This window comes from Poecilia latipinna, unplaced genomic scaffold (assembly GCF_001443285.1).
Source record: "Poecilia latipinna isolate Pla-1442-1.1 unplaced genomic scaffold, P_latipinna-1.0 Scaffold424, whole genome shotgun sequence".
Taxonomy (NCBI): domain Eukaryota; kingdom Metazoa; phylum Chordata; class Actinopteri; order Cyprinodontiformes; family Poeciliidae; genus Poecilia; species Poecilia latipinna.
The window spans coordinates 216,378-231,408 of NW_015113040.1; the positions used below are offsets into that span (position 1 = coordinate 216,378).

At 39.4% G+C, this 15,031-nt stretch overlaps 1 protein-coding gene across 18 annotated transcripts in view; it reads left to right on the forward strand.

The window, feature by feature from the left end:
* Positions 1-15,031, forward strand: part of hspg2 (heparan sulfate proteoglycan 2) — a 119,125-nt gene that overhangs the window by 25,164 nt on the left and 78,930 nt on the right. For all 18 annotated transcript variants that reach the window (XM_015037938.1, XM_015037946.1, XM_015037940.1 and 15 more), the window contains exons 2-3: positions 11,434-11,563; positions 11,859-11,909. In XM_015037938.1, coding sequence (XP_014893424.1) covers positions 11,434-11,563; positions 11,859-11,909 — 181 coding nt within the window. The remainder of the gene's footprint in view (positions 1-11,433; positions 11,564-11,858; positions 11,910-15,031) is intronic.

The following is a 15,031-nucleotide window of genomic DNA, read 5'->3' on the forward strand; positions in this document are numbered from 1 at the left end:
AGAAAGGATATAGATCCTCCAGCAAGTCCTGGGTCTGCCCTGGGGTCTCCTCCCAGTGAGATGTGCTCAGAAAACCCTCCAGGCGGCTTCCTGATTAGAGGTCAAAAATGATTCTGCTCATGCTGAGGAGCAGAGGCCAATCTCTGAGCTCCTTCTGGATGATGGAGCTTCTTATTCTCCGAGTCGGAGCCTGGCCATATGAATGAAGCCCATTGTGTTTGTCTCTATTAATTGCAGCATTCAAATTGTCTCCTTTTTAACTCTGCATTTAATATGATTAAAAAAAAGCCTTACTTTTCTACTGAAATAGTTTGTACAGTTGCAATAACATCATTTATTTTTCATTTCCATCAAAAGCTACTTTAACAGTATTTAGTCAGCATATTAGTGGTTGGATTGAGAGGATAATTTAGGTTTTTTAAATACCACCACCGTCATGTTTCTATGAAGGGCTGTGAAATAATATTTTTGATTTCTCAACACATTGACATTCTTTTCTTTTTACCTTGAAAAAGCAAACAGATCTCTAATGAAAAGAAGTGTAAAAAGAGAAGAGGAGCGCTTTGATGTGCAGGTGCTGCCCAAACAAAATGTTCTGTTCAGATAACAGCAGGGTGTGTTGTGATGGGTTAGCTCAAAATGTGTCTTGGGTCAGGAAATACAAAACATGGATCAAAAAACTCCTGGTTTGACACGCTCAGCATGTTGGAGTGCCTACAGGAACTTTGCTGCTTCTCCCCGAAAATTCCAGCCAGTTAGGAGATAACATGACTTTGGGAACGGTCAGAAAGTACCGTAGGCTTACCAACAAGAAATTACTCCCCACGGTCAGAATACCAGGGGGACATGTAATTCCCCGGCCAAGAGGTCTTAAGGTCATTCTGTTCTCACAATTTCAAAACTATTATTATCTGGATGCGCTTGATTCTTTCCTGTGTCTCAGGGTGCAGATTTGTAGCGATTCAACCATTCAATTTGTTTCAGAAACTCGTGCCTAAGCTGTGCCTTTCTTTTGTCCTTTCTAGACTTTTCCCAGTGAGTGTAGCTAATCGAGTATGATAAACGCGGGGGTTTCAGGGAGTGGGTTGACAGACTGAGCTGGTTCTGGCCTGTGATTATATGGGACAGTGTGAGTGTGGCCAAGACAACAGGTGGTGTCAGATTAGTTGGTCCTGAAGCGAGAGGGAGGCAGGAAGAGAGGAGGGTGAATCTGTTGCCATCGCTGTGTAGAAACCAAAGCCATTAAACAGCTGTTTCTACTTCCTTTCGAAAGCTTAACTCTACATGTATATCAACACAGCAGGATTTGTCATTAGGTCATTTGGTTTTGTAGTAATGTAAAATTATTTGGAAAAATTAAACAATGAAGTCCAAACATCAGAAACGGTGATTCTTAACTAGAATCACGACAATTCTTAACTAGATTTAAAATAAGTGTGGTCAAGATTCATCTATACATCCCCAAAGTTTTCCCTGAAAGTTGGAAATTATCCGAAATGTGGCAATCAAACACTGGAAAAGATAAATAAGATGACAGGAAGTTGTACACGACATGATTTTTAGCGTGAAGAAACGTAATTATGTGTGATTTTAATTGTGCTTCTAATTTAATGGAAACACCACAATTGCAAAATTGTGTTTCTTTTCGACATTAGCGGAATATCAACAAAGCTTTGCGCACATTTGTAATGTAAACACAGTTAGCTGGTTGACATAAACGATTAACTTGACATCACTGCATATGCTCTGCTGAAAAGTTGAACCACTATCGTGTCTTTTAAAATCCTTCCTCATGGACTACATATCCTTTCTGCTTTGTTTGAATTCGGATCATATATTGGAAGACGTGGATGTATCAGCCAGACACCAAGTGTTTGACAAGTTAAAACCACCTTGTGGCTTACAAAATCCACAAGGTGGATTTATCATTTATCTTCATTGATTGCCTTAGCAGCTTGAACCAACATTCCAGATTGATTTTGTGTTATTTTCCCAGCTGTGAGGTGAGAATCCTTGTTATCTTTTTAACATTTCTCAGCAATTCTTTTCATTTGTGTTGTTTAAATGGGTAAAAGTGTTCATGATTACCAAAGACTGAAATGTTTATGCTTCAGTATGAACATCTGTTTGGTGGATTGACCTCATTTGCTCCACTCTGGCCAGTTTAGTGCTCACTTTTTCTCCTGCTATCTTTCTGTTAAGGTGGTAGTGTCAGATAAACCTCAAACCAGTTCAGATCCCTTATCCCTCAGGGTGCTCCAGTGGGAGGAAAAGCAGACCTCTTAAGTGACACAGTAGGGCTTCAACAGCGACTCTTTCTGTTATAAATAAACAAGAGAGGGCTGGAAAAGCCGGAGCGGCGCGGCCCCTCTGAGCCGTCGCAGGTCTCAGCACCTCGGCCGTCAGCTGTCGTCTGGGGGTTACTGGAATCGCCCCCCCTCAGTCCCTTCCTCACAGTTCTGTTACCAGAAACTCACACACTGACACTATTTACAGACCAAATTACTCGTACAGTGTTTATGCTTGCTGGGACATTTAGTTCAGGTTGGGAAAAATCTAGTCTTCTATATGTCTATTACAAAAACACAAAATCTTACCGCGTATTTTTTGTCTAGTTTCAAGTGCAAATATCTTAGTACGCCTGAAATAAGGCAAAACTAACTTAAAAGAAGCTTTTCAGTAAGATATAAAAGCTTTTCTTTAAGTCAGTAATTCCTTAATATTTATGAAAAAAGTCCTATTTATAAGTGAAGTAGTCTGACAGTGGGACTAGTACAAAGTAATTATTAACTTAAAACAAGCTCCGATTTCTTGCTGAAAACTTACTTGTATATTAGTTTTGTCTGATTTCAGGTGTACAAAGATATTTCCATTAGAAACTAGATTAAAAATACTTCGTAAGATTTTGTGTTTTAGCAGTGTGGCCTTTCACTGTGGCTTTTGCTGTACATTTATTTATTAGAATATTTATTCACAAGAAGACCCTCTCAGTTAGCTCCCAGGCACAATAAGTTGGAAACAGAATAGCTTCATTCTGTTCCTAAAGATGTCTGAAAACCATGTGTTTCTGAATGGCTCTTAATTCCATGCATTCCTTAATACCTGCCTGTGTAAATAGGGGGGCTTACCGTTTCTCCAGTGGAAGACGGTGACTGGTAGTCTAAGTGTTGAGTCCCACTAGGGCCCAGTTGAGGTAATAAAAGAAAAGTTGGTGTTTCTGTGGCTGTCAGTTGGCCTCCACTCTTAGAGACGTTTGGGCAGAATGTGGTCATGCTTCAAGATGTATTAAACAATGGCTTCTAAAGGAGCTGGTAGAACAAAGTACTTTTGCTGATCTGGTATTTTAATTACACCAGATATGCTTTCATTTGATGGTTGCGACTTTATGATAACTTGTGTTATTCCTTTGACCATTTGGGTTTCTTTGAGCTGGAAACTTGCCATAGTAGATACCATTACGTTGAGATTCGGGCTCAGGTGTCTTGTTTCACAGCCGGCTTACGATCCCTGCTTGCTGTCTGGTCACCGTGCCGCCAGCTTATGACCCTTGGCCTGAAATACATTACAGTGACTCAACCATGGTTTGCAAATTATTGGCCTAATTTGTCTGACATATTTCAATGTTTTTATTTTTACTAAAATGAATTGTCCAATGAAAGTTTATAGATGAAATAACTTGAGATGGACACAGAGGCTAAGCTCTAGAGCCTTTCTTATCCTCTAAGCTTTTTCACATCACCTCAATGTATTTTATTAAAGTTTGCAGCACTCCAGGGTTTTGGTAAATAAAAATCTTAAAGTATGGCATTCATTTGTATTTAGTATCCTCGAGTCACCTTTTGCTAGAATTACAACTGCAACTTCTTTGGTGCATCTTCCTACCTGCTCCTCACATGCAGAGAAATAAATCTTGGCACATTCTTTTTCTGGACTGTGAGAGAAAGCCGGAGTACCTGGAGAGAACCCATGCATGTACAGGGGAAAAGACAGATTCGAACCCAGGACCTTCTTGCAATAAAGCAGTAGTGCTGCACATAATTCAATAAGTAAAAACCTGAAGTTTCTTAATTATTCTCGCCCTGATGACTGCTGGAGATAGGCACCAGCCCCCTCTTGCAAGGACAGATGTGTGAAATAATGGATGGATGGATATTTTTCTTTGTGTTAACACTTGGTCAACAGAATATGAAAAAGGGACATCTGCATTTTATCTCTTTAAAATGTAGTCTATACTTGTCCTTTCCTACAGATGAGTATAGGTGCACTATAACCACAAGTCTGCACAGGCCAGATGCTTATTTTGACAGGGCTGAGTGTTGGTGTAAAGAGGGAAGCGTGTGTAAGAGCTTGTGTATCAGATGCTAACTAGCTGCAGGCACTATTTGTTTGCCACATACCTCACATAAACTAAAGGGGCAGACAGCAAATCGCGAAGGAGAGGCAGACTCAATTTTTCATGTGGTTCAAGCTTTTCCACTGGCTGAAGTGGCGTTGAGATTTGTTGTTTTAGCTTAATAGACTTCTTGGCTTAAGAAAATAATAATAAAAATAAAAAAATCAAGCAATATTTTAATTGAAAGAATCAAGTCATAGCCTACTTTTGGAAAAGTACTGGGCTGTTGAATGTATTTTTGTTGGTTATATATTATTTGACTACGGCAGATAATTAATTATTGGTGTGCATCAAGCTCACAAAACTGCAAATGGATAGATAAAACAAATAGAGCAAGGACATGCGCTGAAATAATAACATTACTGGTTTCTGCAATTATTTGTTTTTTTTTAATTAAAGATTCGCAGATCACAAATAACATTTTAAAGAGTATGTAAAAAAGGTAAAATAAATCAGTTAAGCTTTGACTTTTCCGCACCCAAGAGCTTTAACTTAGTAATTTCTCATGACAAAAAAAAAAAAAACATTGAAAATCTTCAAGTTTTGGGTTTTCAAAAATAGAGTAAACTTTTCGGTGGAAAATTATTCTATTCAGGTTTAACCAGTCTAAGTTTAAGAGAGCAGTCAGATCAGAACAGAAACAGAATTATATGGAGTTGACATTTTAAATGTCATTTTCCATATTATATTAAGAATTACTGTCCAAAAACATATGTTGGTTAACTTTTTGTTGTAGAACTCTGAATGAACAGCATGTCTTTATAAAAATTATTTTTTCTTGCAATACCTTCTTACACCTCTAGTTTTTCCGGGTTCATTTTTGATCCGTCTTAATGATACTGAAATTTTCTTACTCTCAGTCCTCTTCCTGACTACAGCCCATGTGAGGTGTGAGCTGCTAAGTTATGGTGTGTTTACTGATCAGACAAGGCTTGGATTTTTGAGCTTTGGCCAGACACTGGTCAGAATTTAACCCTTATATTGTTCAGTTCTAGTCTCCTGATGTTTGGTGCTTTTCTACTTTGGGGAATGTGTTCTAATAAAATTTGATCCAACTAAACAAAGTGTGATCTGTTTTTTAAACCGGACAGTGTAATTTAAACACTGCCTGGTTTAAATAATGTTATTTAAACTCTTAGAGCTTCAAAGAATGCTGATTTGTATTTGTTCACATAACGACAAGGTTCACTTAATTTAGGTAACTTGAAAAGAAGCTTCACACCTCATTCAGTGCTTCTTCCTAGTAGAAAGCCAAACTCATTGTAAAATGCCTGGTATGGCTGCTGTGTGGGATAATAAATGTCCTGGGGGAAGATGGCCAGGCAGGCACTTGAAGCATGCGTTAAAAAATGTGGATTTTTCCTTCACTTTTGGCTCCACTCTTCTGGCCCAGTCTTCCAGAAAATAGTGAGTTTGTTTGTTGCACCCACAGATTTAGCCATGGAACACTTTCAGAAGACAATTGCAGATGATGTCAAACAGCGTTTGTCTTCCATGCCCAGTCATTTTGGATTACAGTTTTTGTAGACATGCCAAAGAGCAGCAGAGAGCAAATGGGCCCTCGCTCATCGAGCGCTTTCTCAAGCCGAGGCTCACGCATCAAAAGTGGCAGTTTGTCAGTTCAAAAACCACTCCAAGAGATTTTTTCCACACATATTCCTATTTTGCCTGTTACCAAAGTGTTGTGTCTACCTGGATTTGACTAAGCTTTTTTCTGCTTTTATTACTCAAAAAGTAAAGCATACGCAGAAATACAATGCACAAGACTTTATTATGTTGATTAGGACCATAAAGCATTATAGTAATTGTGTAAGTATTGTTTTAAAGGTCAGCATAATATACCCAAATCATCATCCACTTTATTCAGCACAACTAATACTAGATTTGCCTTCAAAATAGACCCAGTCCCTCAAGGAACAGATTTAGCATATCAACACTTAAAGGTTTTGTTGTTGTTGCAGGTTTGTCAGCTAATCATCTATCTGCTGTTCTCCACAACCCAGAGGCGTGGTGAACAAAGTCTGGTCTGGAGACAGACCTGGAGGTTACGTTGTTAGCAGTTAAAAATCATAAGCTGGGTTTACGTCGAGCTTGGGCCTCTAATTAGGGTTAGTCAAATTGTATCGTGCTTGGACATAATGTCTATTGGCTCGGGTCAGGTCGGATTTTCTAGTCCTGATTTCTAGGTTGTGCTTATTTACCAATTTTCAGTTGGTACTAAAGGGCCCAAGTGTGCAAAGACAATGTCCTACAATACCATTACCCCTTTGCCACCAGCCTAAACTGGTAAGGGTGGATCCATGTTTTCATGGTGTAATCAACTAATTCTGTGCCTTTCATCTGAATACTGCAACACACCAGGCAACATTTCTTCAGTATGTGTTTGTTTGATGAAAATGTTTCAGTTGTAGCTTTAGTCTCCTCTGCCTTCCCAGCTGTGGTCTTCTGCTGCTGCATTCCATCTTTTTCAAGGTTTGGGTGAAGAGATGCTATGTGGCATACATTGCACATGTTATTTCAGCTACTGTTTTCCTTTTGTCATCTTTAGCCCTTTTGCTAGTTCTCAGACATCACCAACACATTTTCAATTACACTAATGCGGCTCACTGGGTAGTTCCATTTTTTCCAACCTACCTCTGTAAGAGGGCAGATTGAGAGACGTTCTTTGTGTGTACCTAATACAGCAATCAGTGAGAGTTTATGTCATATCCCACTGTTTTGAAAAATACCTTTATATCTACATGTATACAGATAATTTAATGTGATTCCTATGTTGTAGTGGACACGATTTACTGCGTTACAATTAATCCTCATAAACTTTTATCTCAGCAGAATGTAGTTTAGGGATTTTGCAGGCCCAACAGTGCCTGGCAGTGTTTAGAGGGAGGAGGATGTGGGCTTTTTTCTTTAGTATGTGCCTGTATTTAAAGAAAATGTATCAAACTTTCATTCACATATTGCTTAATGCAGTTTGCATTCCATTCCTGTTTAGCACACCCTACTTCTTTCAGTTCAAGCACATATTGTTGATCTCTAAGAGGTAGAGCACAGTATAGTAATGTGGTTAGAGAAGGATGGAGAGGCAAGATTTATGTTTATGTATATACAAGGTTATTTTTACTCGCATTCAAGGACAATCCCTTGGACTTGCATCAGGTGCTTGCAAAGGGAAATATAATCTTTTTCATCTTCCTGTGTAGATGCCCATCATATTCTCCTGGTGGGTCATGCGAGTTTCTGTTCCTGTTATTGCCATCATGCTCTCACAAGAGAGCATTGTGTGTGAAAATCCAAGAAGTTGAGCTGAGTCCAGTTTCTCTGCTTGTGTGACACATCGCCTCTGCCTCCAAGATGTTTCTCACAGATTGTCCTTGCAGCTGTATCAGAGGGTTTATGAGCAGAGTGGGCGATATGAAGGCCCCTGAAGGATTCTTCTCACGCCTCCTCCAATAGGCTTTCAATGTCTCCAAAATTTTGCCAGGTTGGGATTGTCTATGTGTGACTTAAAAACGTGGAACTAAAATCCTCTTATGCATTTTATGTGTTTCATTTTTGCAATGCTGACAGAATTATAAAATGTTCACTCCAAGCATTAGTGGGAACAGCTTTTCCAATATTTCTGCTTTACTAGTTGGTAAACACAAAGAATTCACATAACACCAACTCTTGCAAATTTCTTAATCTGAAAATACTGGACATTCTCTCTGAGATGCCTATAAACTCCTATTTTAATAGTTCATACACCATGATCAGTATTCATTAGAAGTGAAATAGTGGAAACCATGTTGGCATTTCTGTAGAAGCTTACATTAATGGTCTTCCTTCTTTCCGCTCTCAGGGTGCAATCAATTAGCACCAAGGAAAATGAATGGTTCTCCTGGACTGGCTGGAGAACCAGTCCAGGAGAACACCATGCCAAGGTATTTTAGTTTCCCAAGCTGCATTGTCTTTAGAATTAGATATGATTAGATATGGTCTACAATGAAAACCATAAATAGGTGCTTCCATGAATACTGAAAAGCAAATAGCCCAATCTCCATATTATATAGACAAACCGATTGCTTCAGATTCCCGGATAAAGGTATTTTTGCTTCGTATATATTTTTTTCTACTGATAGAGTCCCAACCCACAACTAAAAAGACTAGGAGAGTCTTGGCCAAGTTATTTCAGACCAACCAAACTACTATTTTCCCTATCATGACTCTACTCTTCATGTAGAGTCACATCCACTATTTTGAAAAAGATCAGTGGAAATTCAACTTTATTCAAGTTTGTGTCAAATGTCACTTGCAGTGAAATAGAACTTGTTTCACCTTATCCTGCAAGGCATGTAGGGTGAGTTGTGACCAGCCTTTTTCCTATGTAACCATTTGAATGTCTAACTGTCGGAATGTGGTAGTCGTGTTTGTTCTTGTGCATGCAATTCTTTAAAAGTATACTCCAGGTTAGCTGGAGATAAGTTGTTGGTAGAGCTAGAGGCTGGTGACCTGCAGGTGGGGTTGAGTTCAAACAGTTACTGAGGGCTCTTTATATTGATGGACAGATAATTTTAACACCACAGGCGTGACTCGCCCCCACAAGACTTGGAGTAAAGGTCAAACTTGTATCTGAACTTGAGTGCAGTTCCAAAGTAAGCAAAAACAGTGTCTTATGCTCTCCAACTCTCTTTTATTTGAGATCAAACTGATATTAGCTGTCTTAATGTGTTAGCTTAATACTGACTCTCCAATCAATGTAGGTTTGTGAAGGTTAGTGCCCAGATGGCATCCAGCATGTCCAGATCATACCTCATCCTAAGGGAGCGGGAAGCAGGAGATCATCACGCCAATGCTTGTCTGGTCGGCACAACTGAAAAGAATTTGGCTAGTCAGCAGTTTCCTTTTGCGAAAGGCCCGGGAGTGTTGTTGTACGGGTGTTCACTCAGGGGAGAGAGGATTTGGGGGGTAGGTTTAGTTATTTATTAGCTGGAGCTATTGAAACGGCAAAACTTGCATGACAGAGTATGGTGGAAATAGGAACTGGCAGGCCATGCCGACTGGAAATGCTTGGGGTGGCATTCTGTCAGTCGTGTCTAAGCTTATGGGCAGAATATGGGCAGCCTGGGTGCTGAGATGGTGAGAGCACAGTTAAACTCATGCTGTGTTTCAGGCAGTCAACTTTATCAAGATGGTGAGATTTGAGAGAGGCTGGCCAAGCTTTGTGCCTCCTCATTGACTGTTGAAGGCGTTTGTCGATTAAACCACGGGAAGATGGGGGTTTTTCCTCATTGTTTTTGTATTTTTATGGGTTTGTATGTAATTGCTTTGGAAACAGTAAAGTGAGAGAAATCACTGTGTGTGTGTTGAGACTTCACTCACTAGCTAGCTAAATGTCCTGTGGACATTGCACATCCCACATCTCATTCACAGCACTGGTCTTCTATTGGAAAAAAAAGGTGCTAAGCTAAAATATGGCACTGAGATTTGGAAAAAAAACAAACAAACTATTGTGTAATATTTACATTCCTGTCATATTCAAGATAAAGGAATTTGCTTTGACCTAGTTTTAGCATTAAGTTAGGTGAAGGAATGTCTCCCAAGATGTTTGTCTTTCTTTAAGGCAGAGGTTCCCAAACTGTGGGGCGCGCCCCCTAGGGGGGGCCGTCGTGCCATTGCAGGTTGGGCGCGGGAAGCCGAAAATGTTTGGAAACCGCTGGGGGGGCCAGGACAAAAAGTTTGGGAACCACTGCTTTAAGGAAAGATGCTGTATTGGGGGGCTCACCTCCACTCAAATAGACATTAGACATTCAGCTGCTGGTTTCTTTTAGTCTAAAATGTGATAGAAATGTCTTTTATTGTCTCACAGTGGGGAAATTCAGGAATACAATCAATATGTGATGACGATGCAACTTGTAGTTACCAAATATGTTAATATACAGTGTTAATTTATTTCTGTTTTGGGTTGGTTCTATGACAAAGTAGTTTCTTTGATTTTTATTTAATAGGAACTGAAAGTTCTGATTTTTTTTTTCTTGTTCCTTGTTTTTGGACTGTCCTGTTAAATCCCAAAATACTATGTAAAAGTTTATCACAAAAGCTATAAAGGCTAATATATAGAAGTACTTCTGCATGATAATGTATACAATTAGTTAATAAATATTGCTGCTATTGTGTAAACTGATACTGTGGTGACTGTGAATATACTTTATACATTATGGGAGGCATAAAGTATCCAGCACAGTATCCAGCAGTCCTGCTATGTCCCACTGGATACTGTGCAGTAGGAATAAATCGTTTCAAACATAAACATGATTTTTGTCACCATAACTAAACAACACAGAATTATAGTTGCATACTTATTGGTCCCCTGTTCATCTTTATTTATGTTTGGTGTTTTGAGTAAAATGAGTAATCAGTAAAGTTATTAGTTTGTATGAAATGATAAATGAGATTAATTTGGTCAGTGAACATGTTCTCACACTTTTATAGTTTTTGCCACTGGCTCTTTAACAACTGAAATGTAATGGTAATCAATTTTTGAAGATGAATCTAATATGTTTCCGCTGCTGCTCAAGGTGACATAATGCTTCAGCTGTACACCCTTCATGAGTCCAGAATACTGATGCAGTTGTAAAGAACTGGGCTTGGTATGCTGGATATTCTCACTTGCCCTGGGGGCGTGGAGTTTAAAGCACACTAAGATTTGTGTCATTTGGGCCTCTACTGCAGCTGCTTGTTCTGGCTTTCTGTCTGCTCATATGTGGGCCGTCGTAATCAGCTGTTGACATCTGTTGCAAGAGTCCACATTGAGATGGGAAAGTTGGATAACATGTTGGAGTTTGTCCAGCGAGCAAGCTCGGATAATATTTTATTTGCATGCAAAGCCTTGAGGGCGATTTCAAGTGATAATAGATGGAAAAGTAAACATGTCACAATGCCCGTTTTCCTGTCTCTGCTTTTGTTTTCCCTCCACCCATCTAGACCCCATGCATACAACTGGGTGTAGTCTTTCTCTGTGGAGACTTCAATCCCAGTAAGTCAAATCTCCTTGTTTGTCCCAGGTGAGTCAGGCCTCCAAGGTGTGGGGAGAGGTTCCGCTTCCAGAAGATTTGGAGTCAGAAAAAGATGTCCGGGTATCTCCGAGTTTACTGGATGACGATGAGGACTTTGCAGCTGATGAAGTTTCAGGAGGTGGGCTTGCTAACGTTAAGGGGAAGGGTAACCGCAAACCACTGCAACAGCTGCCCTTAATTCATTGGAGTCATGTTTTCATTATGCCGTTCTTACTTAACTCATCCCATATTTGGAAAAAAAGGAAATGTTGCTTAAGGAATTATAACGAAACATTTTAAGATTTTAGCTTTTTTTTTTTTAAAGAATATAGCTCTCCTGTGAAATGACACATATATATGAAGAAAATGTGTGTTTTCCTGTCATTTGTTTAACTGCTGATCTCATCCTTACATCTCTGTTCTTTCCTCCCTAGACCGGCCCAGTGGGGAGGAGGATGGCAGCACTCCAGAGCCTGACATCACAAGTAAGCATCCAGAAAATCTGATAGATATGTTAAAGATTACGTTTCTGAGTGATAGATCAGTCAACCTTTTAACACTCCAGCATCTGTGATTTTGATTTTTGCAATTTGTGTGTGTGTGTGTGTGTGTGTTTGCCTGAGTGCTGAATGATGAAACCTTCTCTTCCTGCTGCACCTTCTCCTCCCTCGTCGCCAGTTTGCCAGAGTCTGGTCATAACACGGGACTCAGGCTTTGTCTCTGAGACATAAACACTCCCTCTTCTCTTTTATCTTTTTAACTCGTGCCAAAGGTGACTGCAAAATAAAAAAACATAAAAGCCAGACGAACAAAGACCACTCCATCAGAGCCCCTCTGTTTTTCCAACTTGTTCTCTCCTTTGCCGCTTTTGTATGTCGGCTTGAAAAGTGCTTATATGTGGGAAGGCATCACATAATAGCATCCACTCTCACCAAAAACCTATTTTTTTTAAATAACAGGCTTGATGGTTGTCATCCTTCATTATTTTCCCACTTCTGTGCTGCTTGTGCTCACAGTTTTGGACTCTGAACAACTTAATGACTCAAACACAGGCTGAAGCAGATACTTCATCATGGATAGATTTTCATGTCATGCTTTGTAAGTTAGAGGTGAGAATCAAATGTGGCTTACAGATTAAACACTTTGTGGAATACAATGAGCCCCAAGTGACTGTGCTACACTGGACTGTAATTACAGAACACACCAGAGAGAGCCATGGAGAGTTGGTTAACGAGCTGTGTTTTTGAGTATATTGGGTGGATGTGCTAGCTCCTGCTTTTAGCTAACCATCCAGTCAGATACAGGTGGTATAGTGGGATATTTAGCTTCTCTCAACATTTGAACGTCAGTAATTAGAAGTGTACCGATCCATTATTAATGTCTGTATCGGTCCTGATACTGAAAATAATTCTAGACTGGGTATCAGTGACAATGTGCCCAACCCATAAGAGCAGATCTATATTGTCTGTTGAAAAAACAAAAAGCTTTAAGTCAATTCAGCACTTTTTTTCTGTATCGGCTCAGTATTGGCCAATGCCAAACCTCAGATATCTGTTGTGGTATTGGAAGTGAAAAAAAGTGGATCAGTCCATCCCTATCAGTAACATTTTATCAAATAAATTGTTCATTGTGTGTTCTGAATATGAGGAAGATTGATTTTAGTTTGAATCCCTCTTTATGGCTTAGATTCTCATTTTAAAGTTAATAAGCGGAGTACTTTTTGTTTTGTTTTCTCTGTTCTGTGGGCTTTTAAGTTGTTTTTGGTTATAATTAATGACATATTTTAAAGGTTTAATTGAAGCTTATTTTTAATGGACGTTCTTCAAGCAAAGATCAAAAAAGCAAACATAAGCTGAGCACCTGATGGCACTGCTTAGGGAACCATCACTTATCAATAACTGATTGAGCCACATTACCCAGCATACTTTGAGAACTATTTATTATGCTCTATGATACTGAATTGTATTACAAAATGTCACTTTAATGTTCACTGTGCCATAAAAGAGGTCCTTTGTGCACAAAAGCCAGAGTCCTTGACAAAAGTCATATCCATTTCTCTGATTGGCAGCTATCAATCTGAAATAAAGTCCTAAGATTTTACAGCAGTAATACTTCCTTTAGGAGGAAATTGAAATCATATAGACCATATTCTGCAAATATTACAAAACTATGACTCCAAACTTAAGAGTTACAGATGCTGATCTGAGCCAACCTGCAATCCTGATCTCATCTAAGTGGAAAAGCGTGAGATTTTATAAAGCCAGAAAATGCCTCAACACTGACTCAGTTGCAGGGAAAATAAGTCAAGATACACCTTAGATTCTTTACTGTAGTATCTGTAAAGCCAGAATGGAAATAAGTCACCATGTAGGAATGGATAAATATCAGGAAATGGAGATCTGTCTCCAGTGTAAAATATTAGTTTCATACATCTGCAAGAAATTAAGCTCTTCACAGCAAAGGAGTTTGTGGTTTTTGAGAAACGCATTATAATTTTTCTCTTTATTAAAGAAAAAGACCTTGCTATATCAGACATCCTGCTTTTTTTATTGGCACTTCAAGCTTTAGACGCTGATTACGTGATGGTGGTAAGATTTGTTTTGTTAGCGGCACTGGAAGCTGACATCAGAGTCACGGCACATAGCATCATGTGCTTCGTCTCTTAGAAATAGCTCTGCCATGAGGCCTCGCATGAAGCTGAGCAGTTTAAAGAGCTGCAGGAAATTTTAGCCTGGCTGACATTAATGAGAAGGGTGCTGACAGGATGTGATTGTGACAGATGAGAATAGTAAGGTGCAGGTTGTTTTTAGTCCCTCAGTAGGAAAGAAAACATAAACAGAAACCGAAGGAGACCTGTCTTGTAAACGGAGCTTTTTAGTTATTTTCAACCTCAGGCAACTCACTTTGAGAAGTGTTTATCTGCTAATCTCAGATTAACAGTGTGCAAAATATGAACCCAGTTGTTGTCAGTTTCTTCACATTTATTGTTTTCATAAAAATTTCTGTCCACGTATAACTCAAAAACGCTTAAAAAGAGCAGGACTTTCTAGCCGAAATGTTCTTATCTGAAGGGTGGCTTTCAGGCCTGCATTCTGGTCAGTGTGATCACTGCTCCATGATTGGAAGAGGCAGAATAATTCCATATATAGATCTGGGCTGCACAGTCCTGGGAAGGAAATTTAGCTTCCGGTGCTGAATGTGGAATAATTTGCTGAGTGGCTCTGTCCTGTGAGTTGTCCACTCTGCCCACCCAAGCCTCCGCCTTCCTTCCCTTTTCAGTGCTATAAAATAGGAGACACAGTTGCCACATTTGCCCTCATTATGCTGAGTTTCCTGTTTTGTGACTGTTTGATGGGGGTTAAGGCATGTCCATTTCCCCTTTGTCTTTCCAAATCAATGTGAAACATCTGGGATTTTAACTTGTCAAAATGAGACTATTTTAAAGCATTCTTTGTCCATTGTTGCTATTAGTCCAACATAATAACAGTCTGCAGTGTCCTCCAGAAACATAAAAGTAGTGTCTTATGTCTTCCTAACCTTTCATCCTGACCTCCAATCCCTGAGAACCCAACAAGATTTCTGGAATACAGATCAGACCCCCTTCATC